Here is a 22,349-nt window from a genome sequence, read left to right as displayed (position 1 = left end):
GGGGTGGGAGCCCTGGGAAGCTGGGGTGGGAGCCCTCCGGCCTTCTCCCACGCAGGAACCATCTGCTGTTTCTGTGCCAGCAGCAACCGGCTTCGATTCATTTACCCGCAGCCGCCGGTGCCTCTAGAGCCCTCCTTGTCTCCTCCTCCTCCCTGGCCTCCTCTCAGTCCCCAGGGCTGACTGCCTGGCCTGGTCACCGGCGGGGGTGGGGGTGGGCCTGCAAACTCTGTTCCTGCACCTCATTCAAACCATGCTGGCGAGGGGCGCCTGGGTGGCTCAGCGGTTGAGCGGCTGTCTTTGGCTCAGATCATGATCCCGGGGTCCTGGGATAGAGTCCCCCGCATAGGGCTCCCCATGGGGAGCCTGCTTCTCCCTCTGCCTCTCTCTCTCTCTCTGTGTCTCTCATGAATAAATAAATAAAATCTTATAAAAACAAAAACAAAAAGCATGCTGGCGAGCAAAGGGAAGGGCTGCCAGGGGCTTTCTGACGCTGGAGCATCATCCACAAGGTCCACATCCCAAATTCAGATCCGGTTCCAGGGAGCTCTGGGCACTTCTCCAGCTTCTGAGTTCCCTCTCCAAGGGCCCGCTCCCTCACCCTCGCTTCCGCCCCCAGGTGCCCAGAGGGAGATGGGAAGTGTCTAGGCTTTTCCTCTCACCCTGGGTCAGGCACCCAGCTGGTGCCTCATAAATGCTCTCTTCCACCCTTTCCAGGTGGGGGTGGAGCGGGGATCCACCCTTATCCCCATTTCTGGAGGAGGAAAGCAAGGCTCAGAGAGAGCTGTAGCTTGATGAGAGGGCAGGGGCTGCATCTGTCTTGCTTTCCACGGTGTCTGGCATGTAGCCCGGTGCCTGGCACGTACTAGATACTCAGGAGCTATTCCTGGAAGGAGAGAGGCCAGGAGTCGTGGAAGTCCCGCAGCAGGGGGGGGTGCTGGGCTCGGAAGTCTGGCTGGGGCTATCACCCCCTCCCCTCCTCCTCGCCAGACTTTCCTGAGCACCTACTCTGTGCCAGGTGCCTCCCTGGCCTTGCAGGACCCCAAGATCCAGTCATTACAATCCTGTTTTTGCAGAGCAGTGGAGGCTTCATGCCCACGGAAGGCACCTAGCCTGTGTGGGGGTCCATGGACCGAGTGTGGGTCCTTCATGACCCCTGCCCGAAGCACAGTCCCTGTGTCCACACCCAAGTTCCAGTAGCTGCTCCGCAGATGTTCACTGAGTGACAAATCAAGAGCCGTCCCACCTGCTACCAGCATGGGATGAGCAGTGAGGTGGGGGTGGGGGGATATATTGGGGGGTGAGAGCCAAGCTGGGCACATAGTAGGTGCTCAGTGTGTGTTGGTTGAGGTGGGCCCAGGGGCGAGTGGGCTCTGTCCTCAGCCCGGGACACGGGAGGCCCAGTGAAGCATTTCCCATCATCTTCTGTTTTCGCTGTTGAGTGGTCCCTGTGACCAGGCCAGAGGCAGGGGGCCGGGGGCCCGCGGAGGGGGCACGGCCCCCCCAGGACCTCATAGCAGAGCCTGCTCCTGGGCAGAGCAGAGTGGACTCCTTCTGCAGCTTGTCAGCAGGATGAGCGGGTCACGCCAAGTTCACGCCCCACATCTGTGGCGTCCCAAGGCAGATCACAGGACAGGAGAGGAACTAGAGGGGTACTGGGCTTGTCACCAGGCTCCGGCTCACAGATGGCAGCAAGGCAACCTCCGGAGTTCCACGGCAGATCAAGGGGTCACGTTCACCTTCTTTTCTCACCTTGGAGCCTTTTCTGGAGGAGTGATTATGTCTCCAGCCTCGAGGCAAGGTGGGGAATGGAGGCCCAGGTTCAAGTCTCAGGCCTGCGTGTCCTGGCCATGTGTGTGGCTCAGCCAAGTCCTTGGCCCTCTGACCGTGGGCTGCCTCTGCCATCCACAGGCGTCTCCCTGACACCCACCTCAGCGGGTCCTGAGCTGGAGGCACCTACCTGGAGTCCCTCCCCCGCAGCCCGTGGGCTCTAGTGCTGTGTCGCCTCCTCAGCAACTCTCAGCAGCCCCACCTTCAGCCTCTAACCTGCCTTGCTTGCCACCTCCCCAGAAGCCGCCCTCGTCCCAGCCTTGGTCACCTCCGCCTGGACTAATGTAGCTCCTCATGGAGTCTCCCTTCCCCACTCTCACAGCAGCCAGAGGGTCCACGGAGATCAGATCCTATCTCACTCCTCCCCACGGCCTGCAGGACCACCCACTCACTTAGAGTACAACCAGCCAATGCCCCTCCCCTCCCGCCTCTGCTCCCTGAGCTCAGGCCGCACCCCCATGCGGGACTCTGCAGCTCCAGCCTCAGAGCACCCATACCTGCTGTTCCCCTGCTGGGCACACTCTTCCTGACGTCTGCCTGCTCCCCTCCTTCCAGGTGCAGTGTGGGGAGGCCTTTCCTGACTTTATTTAAAAGATTTTTATTGGGACGCCTGGGTGGCTCAGCAGTTGAGCGTCTGCCTTTGGCTCAGGACTTGACCCGGGGTCCCAGGGTCGAGTCCCACATCAGGCTTCCTGCGTGGAGCCTGCTTCCTCCATCTGCCTGTGTCTCTGCTTCTCTCTGTGTCTCTCATGAATAAATAAATAAAATCTTTAAAAAAAAACGATTTTTATTTATTTATTCATGAGAGACCCGTGTCTTCGCGGTACTTACTGTCTAGCATGGAGGGCCGGCATCGAACAAGAAACCACAGGCATGGGTGACAACGAGGCAGAGACATAGGCAGAGGGAGAAGCAGGTTCCCCGTGAGGAGCCCGATGTGGGACTCGATCCCAGGACCTCGGGACAATGACCTGAGCCAAAGGCAGATGCTCAACTGCTGAGCCACCCAGGTGCCCCCTTTCCTGACTCTTAATTAAAGACACCAAGCTCCCCCATTCCCTCACTCACTCCTCTCTTAGCATTATTGTATTTTCCCCTCAACACTGACCACGTCCGTTATGCTAATTATTTATACGTTTGTTTATGGTCTGTCTCCCCTCAGCTGGAATACAAATTTGACGAAGGCAGGAATTTCTTGGGGATCAATTTTAGTCATTGCTGGAACCCCAAAGCCTAACAGGGCCTGGAATTTAGTAGGTCCTCAATATGTGTTTAATGAGTGAACACATGAATTCCCATCTAAGTGGGGGGGCTTCCTTGGGTGTAAATAGGGACCAGCCCTTTGGGTGCAAGGGCTGAGCTTTTCTTGACCCATGGAACCCCCGTGGTGGTGTGGAGCCTCTCCCACACTCAGGGCCTTCATTGACTGAGCTGATCCCCAGGTTTAGCCCCTAAGGCTGGCAAGGAGCAGAGAAGCTCTTGGTCCCTAGATGGTGGAGTACTGGCCCAAGTGGGTCTGACTGAAGCCTCCGAGGACCCAGGACAGGGACCCCTGGGGTGCTCAGTGGTTGTGCATCTGCCTTCAGCTCAGGGCTTGATCCTGGGGTCCTGGGATCGAGTCCGAATCGGGCTCCCCGCAGGGAGCCTGCTCCTCCCTCTGCCTGTGTCTCTGCCTCTCTCTCTGGGTCTCTCATGAATAAATAAATAAAATCTAAGAAAAGGGGATCCCTGGGTGGCTCAGTGGTTTGGCACCTGCCTTTGGCCCAGGGCGTGATCCTGGAGTCCTGGGATTGAGTCCTACATCGGGCCCCCGACCTGGAGCCTGCTTCTCCCTCTGCCTATGTCTCTGCCTCTCTGAGTCTCTCATGAATAAATAAAATCTTAAAAAAAAAAAAAAAGTCTAAAAAAAAAAAAAAAAGGAGCCAGGACAGAGGGTCCTAATGGCAGCTTGGAGCCGTGCTGGTCATCTTCCCCCCCAGAGCCGGGCAGAACCTGGCACCCCCCTGGGCAATGCATTCTTCCACCCAACATTTACTGAGTGCTGACCATGCCTGGGCATGCACGGAGCCATGGAAACAAGCTCAGTGTGGCCTCTGTCTTCGCGGCACTTACTGTCTGGCGTGGAGGGCCGGCATCGAACAAGAAACCACAGGTGTGGGTGACAATGAGAGTGACAAGATCCCACTGGAGAGACAACTCTCCCTGCATTGGTGTCACCGCAGCCGAGCAGGAATCAGCCAGGTGTAGAGCCGGACCCATCCACCTGCATTCCAGCCCTGATTCTGACTGTGCTTGCTGTGTGACCTTGGGCAAGTCACCACCTCTCTGGGCCTTGCTTTCCAGGGTTGTAAAATGGGAAGAAACCTCCCTCACGGAGTCACGGTGGGACACGGAGGAGAGCACATAGCAGGGTGCCTGGTAGACAGTGGCTCTTAGGAAATGCTTCTTCCTCTCTTCTGGGGTGCTGGGGATCCAGAAAGCCCTAGCCAGGGGCTCCTAATCTGACGGGCCAGTAATGGGGCTTGAGCCTTCCATTGAGTACTCATGAGGACCCATGACCTGGAAATGGCTGAAGAGCCCTGATTTTGTGCAACAAGATCCAAAGGCCCTGGGGAGTGGAAGCTGGCGGCACAGGCCCCACTATGGGGATGGCCGGGGGTGTAAGAGGCCATGAGGAACACCTGTCGCAGGCCCCCTCACCAAGGCCCACGGGGACACCATGGGGGCAGGTGGGTGGCCCTTCCGCTCCCCAGGAGGTACCCCGAAGCCACAGTGAATGAGGTGGAGGGGCAGCGCTGCTGTGCGTGTGCATCCCCTACCTTCTTCCAGAGCAGCAGAGCTGTGACCAGGATGCTCAGCGCAGTCAGGAGGCCAGTGAAGCAAAGGAGCAGGAGCTTCTGGGAGTTCTGTGGAGGTCCTCGGTACCCTGTGTCTAGGGGGGATTGCAGGGAAGCAGAGGGTTAATCACCTGAGAAAGGCTGGGTTGCTCCCCACCCCGCCAAACCCTAGGCCCCTAATTCCTATGTTCTCCTTTAGCCAGGACTCCACCTACAACACGGAACCCCCCAAACCCCCACCTTTACCAAGCTCCTCATTCCCACGCTCGCTTTTGGTGAAACCCTTTTCCGTGTTAGCTGTCTTGATTCTTTTTCTTTTTTTTAATTTTATTTATTTATTCATGAGAGACACAGAGAGAGGCAGAGACACAGGCAGAGGGAGAAGCAGGCTCCATGCAGGGAGCCCGATGCGGGACTCGATCCCGGGTCTCCAGGATCACACCCTGGGCTGAAGGCAGGCGCTTAACCGCTGGGCCACTCAGTGGTCCCTGCTGTCTTGATTCTTGTTCGGGGCAAGGACCATAGCTTTTGCTTCTGAAGTGTCCCTGCCTTGGGCTGAATCAGCCCCCTGAGAGCTGCCTGCGGGACCCTGGGCGAGTCACGTCATCCCTCGGGGCCTTCTGTTTTCGGCACGTGAAATGGTCACATGCGCAGGTGTGCTGAGGGCGGGGGGATGGGTTTGGACTGGGCCTCGCGGGTGGCTGGCCTGTACCAGGGGTAGGTGAAAGGCACAGCCCGGCCCCTCCCCTTGAGCCATCCATCCTTTTATCCCTCCCCCGCCCCCCTCCTCCATCCATCCGTCCATCTGGCTGACAAAAAACTGCAGAGTGCCAGCCACGTGCCAGGCACATCCATGTCTGTTATTTATCAAACATTTCCTATTACCAGACAGCAGCCCCTGCCCGCAGGATCTCATTCTCCCCATAAAAGCCATGAAGCCCAGGCCCACAGCACACCCTGGCCAGCCCAGCTCGGTGGCGTTCCCAAACCCCAACCCCTACTGGTGGGAAGCACAGGGGCAGGTCACAGCATCATGGCTTTGCTGATGATAACTTTTTACAGTCATCGCTCCTTTGGGGATGTGATGAAACTAGGAACCTTTCCCAGACATATGTACATGAGCCAAGTGTTCGATCGCAGGCTGCCGCAGACACACATGTGCACGAGCCCAATTGTGTACTCACTGCCCCCCCACACACACACACACATGGTGCCAGGAGGGACGCTGAGCCTGAGGTGCTGGTGACTCCTCTCAGGCACCTGCCAGAGGGGGCCAGACACAGATCTGTATCCCAGGCCTCTGCCCTTCCCAGATCAAGGTAGACGTCGGCACACCTGCACCACCAGCGGCCCCCCGAGGACAATGTTCTGTTCTGCCAAAGCTGGCAGATGAGGCAGACATTGCCCATTTTAAGATTCTGTGCCCCAAATGCTGCTGTGAGAAAGCTCTGGGCCCTTAGCCCTGGGAGGAGCCCCGCGGAAGCCTCACCTCTGACCAGAATGAAGACGCCAGTCACTGATTCTGTGGACCTTTGGCCAGTTCACGCAGCAGTAGTAGGTGCCCGTGGCTGAAGCATTGGGCAGCTTGAGGGTGACCTGGCATTGCAGGGTGTATGTCTGGTTCTCCTTGCCCTGGGTGGGTGGGCAGTTAACCTGCTTGTTGAGGCTCCTCTGGCTCTTGAGGTCCACGTGAAAGTACCAGACTGTGAAGTCCTTGAATTCTGGGGTGTACGAGTAGGTGATTTTGCAGTTGAAGGAAACGGCCTTGTTGGCCAGGGAGACCAAGATGGGGTCACCACTGTGAGTCACCGACTGCCCTCCTGCAGGGGAAGGAAAAGGAAAGAGTGGGAGCTTACCCTCCAGGATGCTAGAGGCCCTTCTGCTGCCTTCCGAGGCCCTCAGCTCACACTCACACCTTTCATGCAGTCACTGAGTGTAGGTGTTGGGTCAGGTGCTTTACACATAGAACTTGCCATCTCCCAACACACCCAAGGCAGATATGTCAGAGCTCCACTTCACAGAGAGGAAGAGTCCGAGGGTCAGGCAGGTCAAGCTGCTAGCTTTCAATCTCTCAGCAGGTACTGAGGAGAGCTACAACCCTGCCCAAGGCAGGCAGACTCCAGACCCCACACTCCTCACCGCTCTTCTGCTCAAAGGCCAAGAAGCCACGTTGGATAAAAGCACCAGTTTGAGAAGACCCAAAGCTGCTGAAGGATGAGAAGTAAAGAGCAAGGAGGCCGGAGACAAAATAAAGGAACCCTTCCCGGCAGGACGAACTCCCTGGCAGTAGACACACAGAGGGGAGCCATGGCTCTCCCCAGCCTGAAGGAGGAGGCACGGCAGGCATCAGCAGACACAAACCTTGCCCCGGATCTGAGCTCGGAGAAGACTTTGTCAACACAGAGGTAGCCGTTTTGGGCACAACCAGAACATTCGATGACCGTTACAAAGGCGGGTCTGTGGGAGCCTCCTTCCTCTCTGGATACCTGGACACCCGTCCTCATCACAGGCCCCTGGGAAACCCATTTGAAAGCTCCACAGCAGGGCAGCCTGGGTCGCTCAGCGGTTTAGTGCCACCTTCAGCCCAGGGCGTGATCCTGGAGACCCGGGATCGAGTCCCACGTCGGGCTCCCTGCATGGAGCCTGCTTCTCCCTCTGCCTGTGTCTCTGCCTCTTTGTCTCTGTGTCTCTCATAAATAATAAAATCTAAGAAAGAAAGAAAGAAAGAAAGAAAGAAAGAAAGAAAGAAAGAAAGAAAGAAAGAAAGAAAGAAAGAAAGAAAGAAAGAAGCCCACAGCAGCCCCTGCCGGGCCGGGCCTCCACCCTCCTGCGGACTCCCGAGGCGCAGTCGGACTCCAGGCCCGAGTCAGCAGCGGCCACCTCTCACCCCCAGACTTCAGCCCACAGGCCCCCTCAGCCTACACGGGCCTCGTCCCCTGCCACCTTCCTGCTCCCGCGGCCGAACAGCAGACAGGTCTAAATTGAGGTCAGCAGCAGGCAGCCAAGAACACGCCGGCCAGGTTGTTAATCGGGAGGAGATCATGCATTTGAGATGCTCGAGGGAGCTGCTAGATTTATCTTGTTGGGGAAGGGGAGGCGCGGGTCCCCCTGCCCGTGATGCGGGGCCGGCGTGAGGCCAGGCTGGACTCTCCTCTGGGCTCCTCTGTTGAGCACTGGGTGAGGTCAGGTCCTCTGGAAGACTTGGGGACAGGACAGAGGTGACCCTCTAAACCAGTCAATCCCCTGAAGCTCTGGCCACTGATATTTTGAGATTCCTATCAAGTAACTAAAGAGATTGCCCCTCCTCCAAAGAACTAAGGCGGTGACAGTTCCAGGGAATCGGCCGGATGTCCCAGCGGACTGGCTTCCTCGTACTGCATTAATATGATGATGCTGGGACGCCTGGGGGGCTCAGCGGTTGAGCGTCTGCCTTTGGCTCAGGTCGTGATCCCAGAGTCCTGGGATCGAGTCCTGCATCAGGGTCCCCGCAGGGAGCCTGCTTCTCCCTCTGCCTGTGTCTCTGTGTCTCTCTCTCTCTATGTGTCTCCCATGAATAAATAAATAAAATCTTTAATATTAATAATAATAAGACGATATTCACACATGGAGAAGCCACTGAGCTGGCACCCACGGCCCTGCTCCTGTGGTGGGTGGGACAGGAAGAAGTTCACAGGTGCTTTGTGTCTCTGGCTCTACTGCAGGGTGGCTGTTGTGGCTTAGCTATGACAACACGTTCGATCTGTCGTCAAAACAAGGAGCAGTGACTCAGGGCTGAGGTTTGCCTGAGATGCGGCGGCCAGGGCTGGGATGCGGCAGGTGGAGAAAGGGGTGGTTGTGTGACCCCAAGTAAGGACGAGGGGCCAGAGGGCTGAGATGGATGTTATTTGCCCTGCCCAGCAAGGCCGCCTCCTTCCCTGCCTCCCCAAAGTGGCTACTTCCCCCTCTGCCTCCACCCCTGCAGGCCCCTCTGCCTGGACCTCCCACCTCTTCACCTGGCCACCACCTACCTAGTCCCCCAGACTCAGCTCGGGAAGCACCCTGACTTCTAGCCACATTCTCTGGTGTGGCTGTCCAGGCGGCCCAGGCAGGCGGAGCCAGGCCGGTGCTTCCTGCTGGGGGTCAAGAGGATGGAACTGGACCAAAGCCACCAGGAAAGTGACCCACCAGGGCTGGCACGGAGGCCTCTCCACCTCCCCTGGGGCCTCCTGCTTCTCTCCTCCGTGTGTATAGGAGGCCTAGGGAGGCTGGACACCATCAGGACTGCAAGGCTACCTTCCTGTTTGTCCTGGCAGGAAGATACCCATCCAATTGTCTGAAAATAATTCTCTGCATTATGGGGTGCCTGAGTGGCTCGTGCTGAAGCATCTACCTTCACCTCAGGTCATGATCTTGGGGGTCCTGGGGTGGAGCCCACTGTCAGGCTCCCTGCTCGGTGGGGAGTCTGCTTCTCCCTCTGCCCCTCCTGCTCATGCTCTCTCTCTCTCTCTCAAATAAATAAGCAAAATCTTTTTAAAAAATTTTCTGCATTTGAGGTATCTTGTTAGAAAATGATGGAATGTGTCAGTGTGATTAAGCCAATCTTTACAATTTGGGGGACCTATAAAATTAGATGACTATTGTTCTGTGTTCTTCCAGGATTCAGTATTTTAAGGTCAGAGGGTTAGGATCATGATGGCAGTATGTGGCCCCGGCTCGGATCTGCCCTGGAGGAGAGCCTGAGACCTCAGGAGAAACCACAGACTCCAAGAGTGAGGAGGGAAGCAGTCTCTGTCGATCTGGAGGAACAACCAGTCTAGGGACAGCAGGTAAAAAATGAGAGGGAAGGAGGCCTGCCGTGGCCGACAGGAGCCTGGGTTCGGGCCCGATGCTGCAGCCCATTGTCTCCACTGCCCCTTGTTTTCTGGAGGGTGTTAGCACCCCAGAGCTGGGACCGCTGCAGCCCAGCTCCCACTCCCCTCCTAGACCGAGCCTCCAACACACCCACTCTGGGGTGCAGGCTACTCCAGCTGGCTGCTAAGTGTCCCCCCCCATTAAGGCTCAGTGCTATAGACAGATCCACAGTAACTCCCGTGTCCACAAATGGTTTTCAGCTACCATTTGTTGAACCCCCAACAAACATTTAAGGAGTACCAGTTAGGTCACAAGCCCCATCCCAGGCCTGGAGGGGCTCCCTGCCCTGGCATCACAGAAGCAGAGGGAGCCAGGGGTGGGAGGGCTCATAGGGAGGGTACTACTAATCCTGTCTGGATGTGTGGGAGGAGGACTTATGGGAGAAGGGACATGCTGGTGACCTGGAGCTCTGGAGGTCACCAGGGAACGGAAAGCAAGCACATGCATGGATGGCAGGGCCAGAAATGGCCTGAGCATAGAAGGGAAAGAAAATACATAAAAAACATACTCTGGCTGGGCACGACACAAGCCCTCTGTCAACCAAACACCACAACAATCCTTTGAGACAACATTTGCAGCCCCGTTTTGCAGACAAAAGACCCAAGAGGGTCTTAGAGGCCCAGCGGCCCAGAGCTCCCGAGTGGTGGAGTGGGATCTGAGCCCAGGCCTGCCTGTGCTGAGAATGTAAAACCAGCCCCCAGGGCTAGCAGCTCAGACTTAGGCGAGTGTGGCCTGGCACAGGGCTGGGAGCCCTCACAGTGACACCAAGCACCGTAGACGTCAGCTGCTGAAGACGGGTTCGTGGGATTCCTGGCACAAGCCACGTCTTTTCACAGTTGGTGGCCAGGTGGCCGCATGACAGAGAGCAGGGGTCACTTGGCCTGCCTTTTGTGCCTAGTTCTCACCCCAGACCCAGAGAGGCTTCACCAGGACCCTTCCCAAGCTTGCAGTGTGTCCCCTGAATGCACAGTGGCTGGTACCCACCTCGCACCTGGTGGCGGTTGTATCACACTCTGTCCCTTGTTCAGGCAAAGGGGTATGTCCCCCATGGAACAAGGTGGGTCAGCACGGAGTGAGCTGGCTGGGGATCCTCTTAGATTCTGCTCATGGGCCTCCAAGAGGGATACACAGCCCAGGGAGGAGGACCAGGGGGATTTGGATTCCTGGAGGGAGGCAGAGCCACAGGAGCCCGGATGGCACACCCCAGTGACCCACGAGAGGGGGTCCACTGCAAGCCCTGCGAGGACCCAGAGCACAGGGCCAGCTATCCACAGCACCTGACCAGCAGGGCTCCCTTGCCCTCTCCCTGCTCCTTCCCAGTCCCCTGTCTCCACCCAGCTGACACAGGGAAGGACCGGGAGGGGGTCTGGGGGGAAGAAGGGAAGAGGCCCCTCACCTCTTCCTCTCACACAGGTCCCAGATGCCGCCTTCAGCATGCATCAAGTTCAGCCTTTGGGGGAGCATCTGGGTGCCCAGAGGTTGAGGGTCTGCCTTCAGCTCAGGGCGTGATCCTGGGGTCCTGGGATCGAGTCCCACATCGGGATCCCTGCAGGGAGCCTGCTTCTCCCTCTGCCTACGTCTCTGCCTCTCTCTCTGTGTCTCTCCTGAATTATTAAATAAAATCTTAAAAAAAAAAAAAAAGTTCAGCCTTTTGGCTGTTCCTCTGGTTAGAGAAAGGAGAACCAGGACTTGGTATTGACTGTGAGTGACCCCAGGGCAGAGTGCCTGGAATAGGCCAGGGTGGCTGGGCTTTCCCCCAGGCGCTGGGGCACAGGCCCCGATATGAAAGGCCTAAAGGGCCCCAGGAGGAACACAAAGTTGCTCTGCTGAGAATTCTCCAGGAGGCGGGTGGGTTCTCCGTGCAGCCTGGGCCAGGACAGGTACAGGGAAGAAAATGCAGCCAGGAGCCTGGCTTGTTTTCTGCAGGGAGATGGTTCATTCAGTTCACGAGCTCCCTGCCTGACAGGGAGAGGGCCTGGAGGTGGCCGAGGGCAGCGCGGAGGAGGGGATGCGGGCAGGTGGATCCCCCACCTGCTCATGTAACTGCTCTTTCCTGCGCAGAAGGAGAGAAAGGAGGAGCCGGAGGGGCGGGGAGAGTCCGAAGGCTAGGGGTGGGGATGGGGGTGGAGCGTGGGCCTGCGTGGATGTGGATGATGGTGCCCCGCAGAGAAGAGGGCCCCCCTGGTGGGTGCAGTCCAGGAGGGAAGAGCAGGAAGGGGAGGAGCAGGCCCAGCCAGAGGACCTCGTTCCTCAGGGCCACCACCCCAGGCCAGCCCTGCCCTCGAGCTTGTGACACCTAGGGCATCCCCAAGCCCGTCCTCCCCACCCCTCCCCACTGCAAGCACAGATGGTTCCCCAGGGCAGCGCAGGCTATGCTGCTTTGCAGGAGAGTGTTTTTAGGGAAGGCGTGTCTTCCATCCCTCACTTCTCAGCAGCTCCAAGGACTGCTACAAAGCCTGGGACCCCGCCAGATATATGGGGGTGAGGGGTGCCTGGGAAAAGCCTAGTTTCTACTTTTTTGAAAATTTATTTATTCTTTATTCAGAGAGAGGCAGAGAAACAGGCAGAGGGAGAAGCAGGCTTCCTGCAAGAAGCCCGATGCAGGAATCGATCCCAGGACCCTGGGATCATGCCCTGAGCCAAAGGCAGATGCTCAACCGCTGAGCCACCCAGGTGTCCCAAAAGCCTAGTTTCTTGAGGCATCAGGCCTGGGTTTGGATCCCTGCTCTGCCACCCAAACGCTGTGCAAACTTGGGCAGGTGGCTTTCTATCTCTGAAGCTTGATGTCTCCCCAGAAAAATGGGAGAACAACAAAGCCAACCTTACACGGTTGGCATGGGACTAAAAGGAGCCAGGAACAGTCAGAGGCTGCCACAGGGCCAGGCTGCCTTTCCCCAGTGACAAGAAAGAGGCAAGGGAGTCGGATGAGTCCTGAGTCCTCACTGAGTCTGGAAAGGCAAATGTCCCACGTAAGTGACAGGCCTGCAGTGCAGGGCACATGCAGCATGGAGTGGCCTCCAAACATGACAGCCTGTCTACCACCTTGGGCCCTGGCCTGGCCTGGACGCAGGGGAGTGGGTGACCCCCTGGGGTGCAGACCCTGGGCCTGGTCCTCAAGGCTACCCTGGCAGGTGTTCAGTGTGTAAGTACAGGAGCTCTGAGCCCAGAGGACCGTCCCCCCAGCAGCCTCCACTGCTCTTCCCCCATCCTGCTTGTCTGTGTCCCTGGCTGGGAAAGATTCCGTCTACCACCTGCTGGCACCAGATCCTTCCCTTTCTGGTTCTTCTTTTGAATCTGTGGCCATTTGAATGGTGCTCTTGAGAGGTGGCTGGGGGTGCCCCACTCCCACCCTGGCCCAGGGACCACATGCTGAGTCCCTGGGGGGAGAGATTCATAATCAAAGAACTTGCCTGGATGTAGGAAGGATGCCCACCCTGTCTGCCCTCCCCACACCCTACACAACGCACCCCCCGTCCACCTGCCAGCTCCAGAATCCAGGCTTCTCTCCACGCAGCCAGAGACCTGCCTGGCGCTGCTCCCGAGGGAACCACAAACACCTTGCTGACCTTGCTGGGTGCCCACCAGAGGAGACCCAGGAAGGATTCTGAAATCAATTTACATGGTGAGGACAAGCAGTTCAAAAAAATAGAACAGGAAGCATTTTGTGTGTAATAAGGGTACTTTTTGTGACCTTCTGGCTCTAGTTACAGTCATACAACCAGGTTCAGACAGGGTCATACTATAACATGCATCCCTTAACTTTGGATCACCTTTAAAAAAAAAAAAAATTGCAAGTCCCTGGATTGGAAGATCCAGTCTATGCCTCCAGCTCCCCTTCACCCACTATCCGGCAGACGCCAGGCCTGCCAGGCTCTGCAGCCTTTGCCTACGTTATTCCCGCTGCTCAGAAAGTCCTCCTGTTCCCTTCCTCTCCCAGGACTGTGGGATCACCCTCTACATCTGAAGGACTCCTTTCCTTCCTGAGCCACTGCGGGGTACATGGGTCCCCTGCCCTGAATTGACTCTCAGGTGTTGCTGTTAAGCCACGTGATGATAAGCACTGGTATCTCTGGGACACACACCCCTTTTACAGATGAGAAAACTGAGGCTCTGAGAAAGGAAGAGGTTTGCCCAGAAGCACAGCCAGTCAGTGGCGAGGATGTGATTTTAAGCTGGGTCCCTTTGGGTCCTTACCCCCATGCTCTTAACCCCTGCTCTGTGGCATGATTTTTAAATCCGAAAGCAAGAAAAAGAAAACATTTCTCAAATGAAAGAGCTGCACCCCTTTAAAGGGAGCTAGAAATTCAGAAGCCAGGAATGCCTGGGTGGCTCAGCGGTTGAGCATCTGCCTTTGGCTCAGGTCATGATCCTGGGGTCCTGGGATCAAGTCCTGCATCGGGCTCCCTGCATGGAGCCTGCTTCTCTCTCTGCCTGTGTCTCTGCCCCTCTCTCTGCATCTCTCATGAATAAATAAAATCTTAAAAAAAAAAATTCAGCAGCCATTTCCCTAGATTTGGGTTATCTAATAGGCAGACAGGTCCAGCAGCGTATGGTATCTTCAGACCAAGGTACTCATCAGAACTGACCCTTCAGCTTAAGGGGGAACAGCTTCGAGGAGGGCCTGTGGCTCCCAGAGCAGAAGCAAGTGGCCACACGAGCCCTCTACAGACCCGTCCCTTGGCAGCACCAGCCAAGTGTCCAAAGGGCCAGCCATGTCCCCCCCTTCACCGCAGCGACGACACCCCCCACACCCAGAATCTGGCCCTCCCTCCCACCCCCCGCACTCCCCGGGGCTGCCCTGGCCTCCTCGCAGCCCCTGTGACCCACCAACTCGGGGCCCAGGCCTGGGCCCCAGGTCTCCCCTCTGCCTGGAACGCCAGCCCGCCTGGGGCCCAGAGCATGAGCATCGGCATCCTCAGCCAAGGGTGTGAGAGTCCACACGTGCCGATCAAAGGTATCCATTCCAACTCGGGTCGATTCTAAAGGAAAGCACTTTGATTCCCCAGCTGCAGAAGAAAGCAGTTCCCACGGTTTTTATTTTAGGCATGGAGTTTTGCCCTCCAATTTAATGCTGGCATTTCTCAGAGCCATGCCTTTTTTTTTTTTTTTTTTTTTTTTTAAGGCCCATCTGAAGAAGGGCTGCTGGGGAGACAGAGATGTGGGGTGCTGGTTTTATCACAGGGCTCCGGCCTGTGCCTGAGCGTGAATCCCAGGTGCCGCAGAAAACCGGGTGAGTCCTTCAGGACACACGCATCAAACACAACGGCGCGTGGCCAAGTGGCTGATTAGGGAAAAGCGTGTCGCAGGCGTCGGAAGGCAACCTTTGAACAGAGAGAGTGTGTTATGAGGCTTTTAGCGCCGATGCCCTCGGAACACTGCCATCAGGCTGGCTGTCACATCTTTCAACACCTCTGAATTACACAGATGCAGAGGGACGCGGCCTGCCTCGGGGGCCATGGCCACAGCCTTCCCGCGCTCCGTTCTAGAGCCTCCAGACTTTGGGCCCCGGGTGCACCGTGGCCACGCAGAGACACGAACCAAGTGCAGAAATGTCAAACGTTTGGTCCCAGAAACGTAGAAGCTTCTTGGGCATTGATTGGCATTCGTAAAGCAGCCTCCTTCGATGGGTTTGAAAAGGCAAGTTTCTCAAACTCTGCAACACGCTTGAGGCTGTGGTCTGCAGGAGACTCAGTTTCTCCCTTTATGCCCTCCTCCGCCCTCAAGAAGGGTGTCAGGATGGGGTGGAGATGGCGATAGCACCAAAGAGGCCGAGTTGGGGTCCCGGTCCTCGTCCCTGGATGGGTGTGGAAGAAACAGAGCAAGGGGGTAGACCCCACCAGGGCACCCCCTGCAGTGTGTGTCCACCCAAAGTCCTGCCAGGGAGGGCCGTCCTGCCACTGGGCAGAGCTCTCTGACAAAGCTGAAGGTGGGGAGACAAAGGGAAGTCTCAGAGTCTGCAGAAACCTAGAGGAGGGGAGCCAACCCCGCTGGGCGGGGGCAGAGGTTTCCAGGAGGGGCCAAAGACTCTTGGACTGGGTCTTTATTTATTTGTTTGTTTGTTTATTTTTAAGATTTTATTTACTAATTCATGAGAGATACAGACAGAGAGGCAGAGACACAGGCAGAGGGAGAAGCAGGCTCCATGCAAGGACCCTGATGTGGGACTGGATCCCGGGACCCCGAATCACGCCCTGAGCCAAAGGCAGATGCTCAGCCAACTGAGCCAGCCAGGTGCCCCTGGTCAACAATTCTTCATGTAAGTGAACCGTGCTCACTGTAGAAGTTCTAGACACCACAGCAAAGGATAGAGAACGCTGAAATTGCCTGCGGTCCTGCCACCCTGACATCGCAGGTGTGGACCTTGGGATGAGTTTCCCACATCTCACTGTACGGAGCTGGACTTTGATACAAGACTAGCAGGCAGCCAGGTTGGGGGGGGTGTGCAGAGAGGGGGTTTCAAGTGCAAAAAGCTCTCAATGAAGCTTCTAGAAGTCTTGAAACAAGACTCCTGTTGCCATTGGTAGTTGAGGGACTCAAAAGGCACAAGGGGAGTTCTAGGGGTGGTGGTGGGGCGGCTCTGGGAGGTGGGAGGACGGGGAGGGGCCCAGTGTTGTCCTGGAAACCCAGGGGGAGCCTCGGTGGACAGAATGCCAGGCAGGGAATTGACAGGATTACATGTGTGTTAGAAAGATAACAAGAAGGGGGCGCCTGGGTGGCTCAGGTGGTTAAGCGCCCAACTCTTGATTTCAGCTCAGATCATGATCTCAGAGTGGTGAGATCGAGCCCCATGTCGGGCGCCCCACTGGGTGTGATGCCTGCTTAAGATTCCCTCTCTCCCTCTCCCTCTGCCCCTCCCCACCTCTACAAAAAGAAAGATAACAAGTGAGATACTGTAGTTCCAGTCTTTATCTGCCTAACACCCTGGCATTAGGGACTCATTCTGGGGCTTGGGACCCCTCCCCCTCTGGCCTCCTTTTCAAATATAAATGCTTCTGGGTGTCAACACACTAACTCCTCCTGAGGCCGCCTTTGCCAGATCACTTTTATCCTGACTTCTCCTAAATCTCTCTCTCCCCAAAGATCCAGCACCCTCAGGCACAAAATCACTCACTGGCCCCCATCCTCCCACAGTCTCTGCGGTGCCAGCCCTGTCCTTGCCTCCTGTCAGCCTCCTCCCTCCCTTAGCAAGAGGAAGTCAGCAAACACCTGGAGGCTAAGCTTTGGCTTCTTTCTGGCCTTGACCCTCACCTGCAGGCACCTCCTTTGACCTTTCCTCCTCCCCCCAGAGCTCCCCAGCCAGCACCTTCTCTCTGCCCATTCTCTGGCTTTTCGCACAGAGCCCACTTCTCAACGTTGAGTACTGGTTCCCTGGTGCTGTCCACACCCTTACCTGCCCAGGTGAGCGCTGTCATGCCCTTCATACCTCTAAGCTCCTGACTCTCAGAACCACAGGTGAGGGCAGTCCCAGGTGGCTCAGCGGTTTAGCACCGCCTTCAGCGTAGGGCAGGATCCTGGAGTCCCAGGATCGAGTCCCATTGTCCGGCTCCCTGCAAGGAGCTTGCTTCTCCCTCTGCCTGTGTCTGTGCCTCTCTCTATATGTCTCTCATGAATAAATAAATAAAATCTTTAAAAAAAAAAAGAACCAAAGGTGAAAGCCCTGGCAGGGCAGGCCGGGTTTGTGGGGGACCAGGAGAGTGGGCACCACAGAAAAGATAGCAGAGTTTGACTTTGACCAACAGGTTGGAGTCACCACGTGAGCAAGTGAGAGGACCCCTTCCAGGAAAAGGGAGCAACAGGATAAAAGGCTTAGGGGCAGGCAGTCATCCAGCATGGCTCCAAAGTGGGGTGTGGGAGTCCCTCGAGGCGGGGGCCTGGAGGAGAGCTATGCTGCAGCAAGGGGCCAGCTGATGGCAGCAAAACAGTCTGCTGTCGTGCTCCAGGGACCCATGAGGGATTGTCCATGTGCAAAAGGTTGTCTGGTTCAAAAAGGGAGTTACTGATTCAAAGAGCACGGACGCTGGGGCACCTGTATGGCTCAGTAGGTTAAGCAGCCGACTCTTGATTTCAGCTCATGATCTCAGGGTCATGAGATGGAGCCCCCAGGGTCAGGCTTCTTGCTCAGTGGGGAGTCTGCTGGAGATTCTCTCTCTCCCTCCCTCCCCCTGCCCCTTCCCCTGCTCAAGTGTGTGCACACACTCTGTCTCTCATAAATAAATCTTCAAAGGGCAGGTACCCTTTTAAGTTTTTAAATTTTGAGATGAGTTGCCGGGTGGCCTTCAGAAATATGCCTTCGAGAAAAAAAAAAAAAGAAATATGCCTTGGACCCTATAACCAGCGCTGCAGGCAATGCCTCTGCTGACTCTGGGAAGCTAGCCTGCCTTGCCTTAGGTTGTGCTCACGTGGTGCCCCCTTCCCTGGCCCACCAGCAGCAAGCACAGATCTGGCCCGGAGCCTCAAAGGGGCTCTGGGTTCTGACCTCATTCTCTTCTCCACAGTCCACACAGTTGAGCAGATGCACACCAGGTTCATCACACCTCCTTTAGAGGCATCCTGTCCCCAAGGTTGAGAGGCCTGGTGCCAGGTCTGAGGGCTACTGCTGGTTCTGGATGTGCCTTCCTGATACCCCTGGCAAGAGGCCTGCATAGCTGTGTGTTGAGTGTCCTGACAGTGGGAGCTGATGACATGGCCAAGTCGCCCACAACTCAAGCCCAGGTCCTACCCTCTTGGAACTCCTCCTGGGGTTGTCTGTGGCTGAGGAGCTGAGTCCATCCCACTCTCTTTGGTATCTCCTGGGCATATCTCTGGGTGCCAGGCATCGTGCTAGGAGTTGAAAAATTGAAGCAAGAAATTGAACCCTGCATTTCCAGCCCGCCGAAGCTCTCAGTCCCCACAGGGAGGCAGACAGCCTGGGAAGAAGCAGCCTTCGTGGGAACACATGCCCCTAGAGGCATCGGACACATGTGGGCCACAGACATGAAGCACCTGAGATGTCAGTCGTCGCTAAAGAAATTGCAGTATTTCCATTCACAGGGACACTCCTGCAGCAGGGGTTGACACACGTGTTCCGTAAAGGGCCAGGTAGTAAATATTTCACACTTTGCAGGTCATATGGTCTCTCTCGCAACTACTCAACTCTGCCGATGTCGGTGACAGCAGTCATAGATGATCTATGAATGAATGAGCGTGGCTTTGTTCCAATAAAACTTTATTTAGAGACCCTGGCATGTGAATATTGTATAATTTCCACGTGTTGTGAAATAATCCTCTTTTGATGTCCGTCCAACCATTAAAAAAAAAATCTAAAAACCGCGCCTAGCTCCAAGGACATTCCAAAAGGCAGAAGGCTGGATTCAGCCCTGGGGCCGCCGTTTATGATCCCTGCTCATGAGCAACGAAAATATACAAACTATAGCCACACTGTCACCTGGATGGATCTTTAAAAAAAAAAAAATCACTCTGAGTGAAAGAAGCAGGTCACAAAGGAATACACCGCATCTCTCTGATGACACAAAGTTCAAAACCAGGCAAGATTAATCCATATCATTCAGGGACACGTACGGGATAAAACCATAAAGAGATGCCAGGAAGCAATTGCCCTAAGAGTCGGGATGGGAGAGAGGGGTGTCCAGGGGGCGGCCACGGGGCCGAGGGCTCCGGAACCCTGCAGCATTCTCCGGGTGGCAGTCACACGGGACTTTGTTTTCTGATATTTATTGTACTTTGCTGTATAGGTACGATAGCTGACAGCTTACAAAGAGGAAGCAATAACAATAGGGCCAACCAGAAGAGCATCCGAACCCCTACCTGACAGGCATTTATAATCCACCTGGAAGATAGCCCAGTGGGATTCGCATCCCACTGCTTCCCAGAGACCCTCCTCTCCCGACAACGTGGGACTGAACCTCTCCCCTCCCCTCCCCCGGCTCTGCCTTCTGACCTCCCCGTCTTTATTCACGCTGCGCCTGCCACCCACCCACCTGCTCCCCTCCTCCCCCTCTCCGCTCCCAGGCCCCCGCGAACACTCCCCCTGCCCCACCTCCAGCGGAGAGGTGCTTCTCTCCGCCTGCCTCGAAAGCTCTTTATTGGGATTAGACAAAGATGAAAAGCAGAGGCCAATCCTGGCAGAGGCTCGGAGCTGCGGGAAAGAAGGCGGGAGGCTCCTGAACATCTTTTGGACAACAAAGAGAGCTGTGACACCTGAGTCCGGAGCAAAGGGGGCAGGGAGCAAACCTGCATCGGTAACTCTCTCCTTGGGTCAAGTTGGGTCACATTCTCTGGGTGAGCCTCAGCCTTTGCACCAGGCTGAGAGTAAGGGTTGTTCACCTCCGGGTCCCCTCACCCCCCAGGGCCTAGAACCCGTACTCCTCAGTGGATATTTGAGAAATAAATACAGCCCGGAGTTCTGGGAAGGCCAAGTTCTGACATCTGCTGAGGATGCAGAGGCTCAGAAAGGTTAAGGGACTTGTCCGAGGTCACACAGCAGGCAGTGGAAGAAGGTAGGACCTGAGCCTGGTCCGCTGGGCCCCAAAGCCCTTGCCCTGTAGAAGCAGGGCTCGAGCAGATGCACAGCGAGCAGCTCCCAGTCTGGGGTTCGGATGACTCACCTCTGGGGGTGAGCAGTTGCCCACGAAACCACAAGTGGCTGCGAGACCCTTTGAGCAAAGTAGAATTTACGGAGAGCTCGAAACACTGGAGGGGAGTGGGCCTGAGACCCGGCTCACGACAGGAGGAGGAGGGTTGGGAGCAAGGGCAGTCCTGGGACACCATCCCACAGTGCGCCAGAGGCCACCGGCAAGGTCACAGGGACCCCAGATTGGCTCTGCTAGGCTGGAGGGTAGCTGACATTCTCTGAGCCCCGTCCACGTGCCCGAACCACTCAGTCTCAGGGGGTGACACAGGGAGGTCCTACTACCGCACCCATTTAACAGAGGAGGCAGTTGAGGCGCAGAGACATCAGGAACCTGCCCAGGCCCCTGCGGTGAACATCAGCGCCTAGATGGAAAGGCAAGCTGATTATGCCCTGGCGTATGTACCCAACACGCATCAGGGAAGTGGCACGCTGTCCCTCCGCTTCACGGACAGACAGACAGAGTGAATCAGGGCAGGGGCAGGACCAGGAGTGACTGTGCTCTCTGCTGTTCCAGGAGGTTCCAGGGGACCCTGAGGGTTTTTCACCTCTTGTGAAAGAGCAGACTTTCTCTTTTGTACAACCTTTGCTGCAATACTGGGGGTGGGGGGGGGAGGATCCTGCTGTTTTATTTACAGTTAAGACGGTTACAAAAGCGCCTCTTAGCGCAGTGTCCCCGCAAAGTGTGGTCCGCCTGCTGTTACCCAGGTATGCTGGGTCCCTTCTGGGGAGGAGGGGCCACGCCAAAAGAAATGATACTAATTTGAGGGAAATTAAGTTGGAAATGACCCAGTTGGATGCACTGTCACCAACAAGCTGCATTTCCTCGGGCCATCTCGTCACTGGCCATCTCTGGGAGGGGGCAGGAAGGGACGCAAGGTGTGCAAGATGAAAGGGGATGATGTCACAAGGGGCCCAGCCCAGGAGCCTGCAGTAGGGACCACAGTCAGCTCTTGCCTCCCTGGGGGAGGGAAATTTTTCTATGAGGAATGTTCTTTTTTTTTTTAAGATTTTATTTATTTATTCATGAGAGACACACAGAGAGAGGCAGAGACACAGGCAGAGGGAGAAGCAGACTCCTCGCAGGGAGCCCAATGCAGGACTCGATCCCCCGACCCAGGATCACGACCTGAGCCAAAAGTAGATGCTCAGCCTTCAATGGCTGAGCCACCCAGGCATCACATAAGGAATGTTCTCTACAAAGAAAGCCAGAGAGGAGCCCTGGGGCTCACTGCCAAGGGTCCTGGCTTAGGGTTCAGGCTGACTCAGGTCTAAACCTGACCTCCACTCATTGTCTAGATCTTTACTGTTTATGGTATTAAATGAAAGGCAGAGGATGAAGCAGAGTCGGGAGCCCTCCTGGAAGCCTCAGAGAAGACCAGGTGAATAGGAAGAAAAACATCTAGGCTGCACAGCAGGGTGGGGTGGGGGATCCAAGGAACCCCAGGGGGCCAGGGCTGCCCAGGGAGGGACTGAGCTGCAGGGAGGGACCCCAGTGAGGGCAGCCCCAGTGAGGCAAACCCTTGGGGGTGTCCCCCCAACCTGCTCAGCCAGGGATCTGGATGGACTTGCCCCATGGCACATGCCCCCAGGCCTGGCTTGGATCCAGGCCACCCAGTTTCTGAGCGGATCTGGGACCAGGGAAGGGGGTGCAGCATTGGCCCTGGAGAAAGGCATAAGCTCCTGTTATAAAATAACATAAGGTGGCCTCTGGGTGACTTCAGGAAGTGGAGACTGCCACCCCTTCTGGCAATAGTGACAATTTTGTGTCCCAGGGCACAATGCTTCTGTTGGCCAGCCCTCGGCCACCCCCGTCTCCCTGGTTAGCACTGGGAACGAGGCCGAGGCTGACCCTGCCGCTTGGCAGGGACAACGCGGTGACTCCACCATCAGATTCCTTGGGGGCAAGCTGTCCCTCCCCACCGGCCCCACACCTATCCTGACGCCCCCCCCCCCCCCCATACCGTGTTGAAGGCCCAGAGGTCAGGCTGCGGGAGGAGGGCTGTTAACACAGCCGGGAGGGGGGAGCGCTGCCCCCACCCCTGTAAAAGCCACCTTGGCGAGGCATTAGCTAAACATCTCCTGGCTCCCCGAAGGCTTCCCCTGTGAAGTCTGCAATGTTCAAACGCAACCAGCAAATCTCCCGAGACAGGTCCCCAGGAATTAGC

The 22,349-nt window shown here is 56.4% G+C and overlaps 1 protein-coding gene across 1 annotated transcript in view; it reads right to left on the bottom strand.

The window, feature by feature from the left end:
- The window catches only part of NFAM1 (NFAT activating protein with ITAM motif 1), a 39,157-nt gene that overhangs the window by 16,361 nt on the left and 447 nt on the right, over positions 1-22,349 (bottom strand). Inside the window, 3 exon segments of the mRNA XM_025457790.3 lie at positions 4,647-4,759; positions 6,154-6,196; positions 6,198-6,484. Coding sequence (XP_025313575.3) covers positions 4,647-4,759; positions 6,154-6,196; positions 6,198-6,484 — 443 coding nt within the window.

Source organism: Canis lupus, chromosome 10, assembly GCF_003254725.2.
Source record: "Canis lupus dingo isolate Sandy chromosome 10, ASM325472v2, whole genome shotgun sequence".
Classification (NCBI taxonomy): domain Eukaryota; kingdom Metazoa; phylum Chordata; class Mammalia; order Carnivora; family Canidae; genus Canis; species Canis lupus.
The sequence above is the reverse complement of the archived record's forward strand: the minus strand, read 5'-3'. Positions and strand labels throughout refer to the sequence as shown.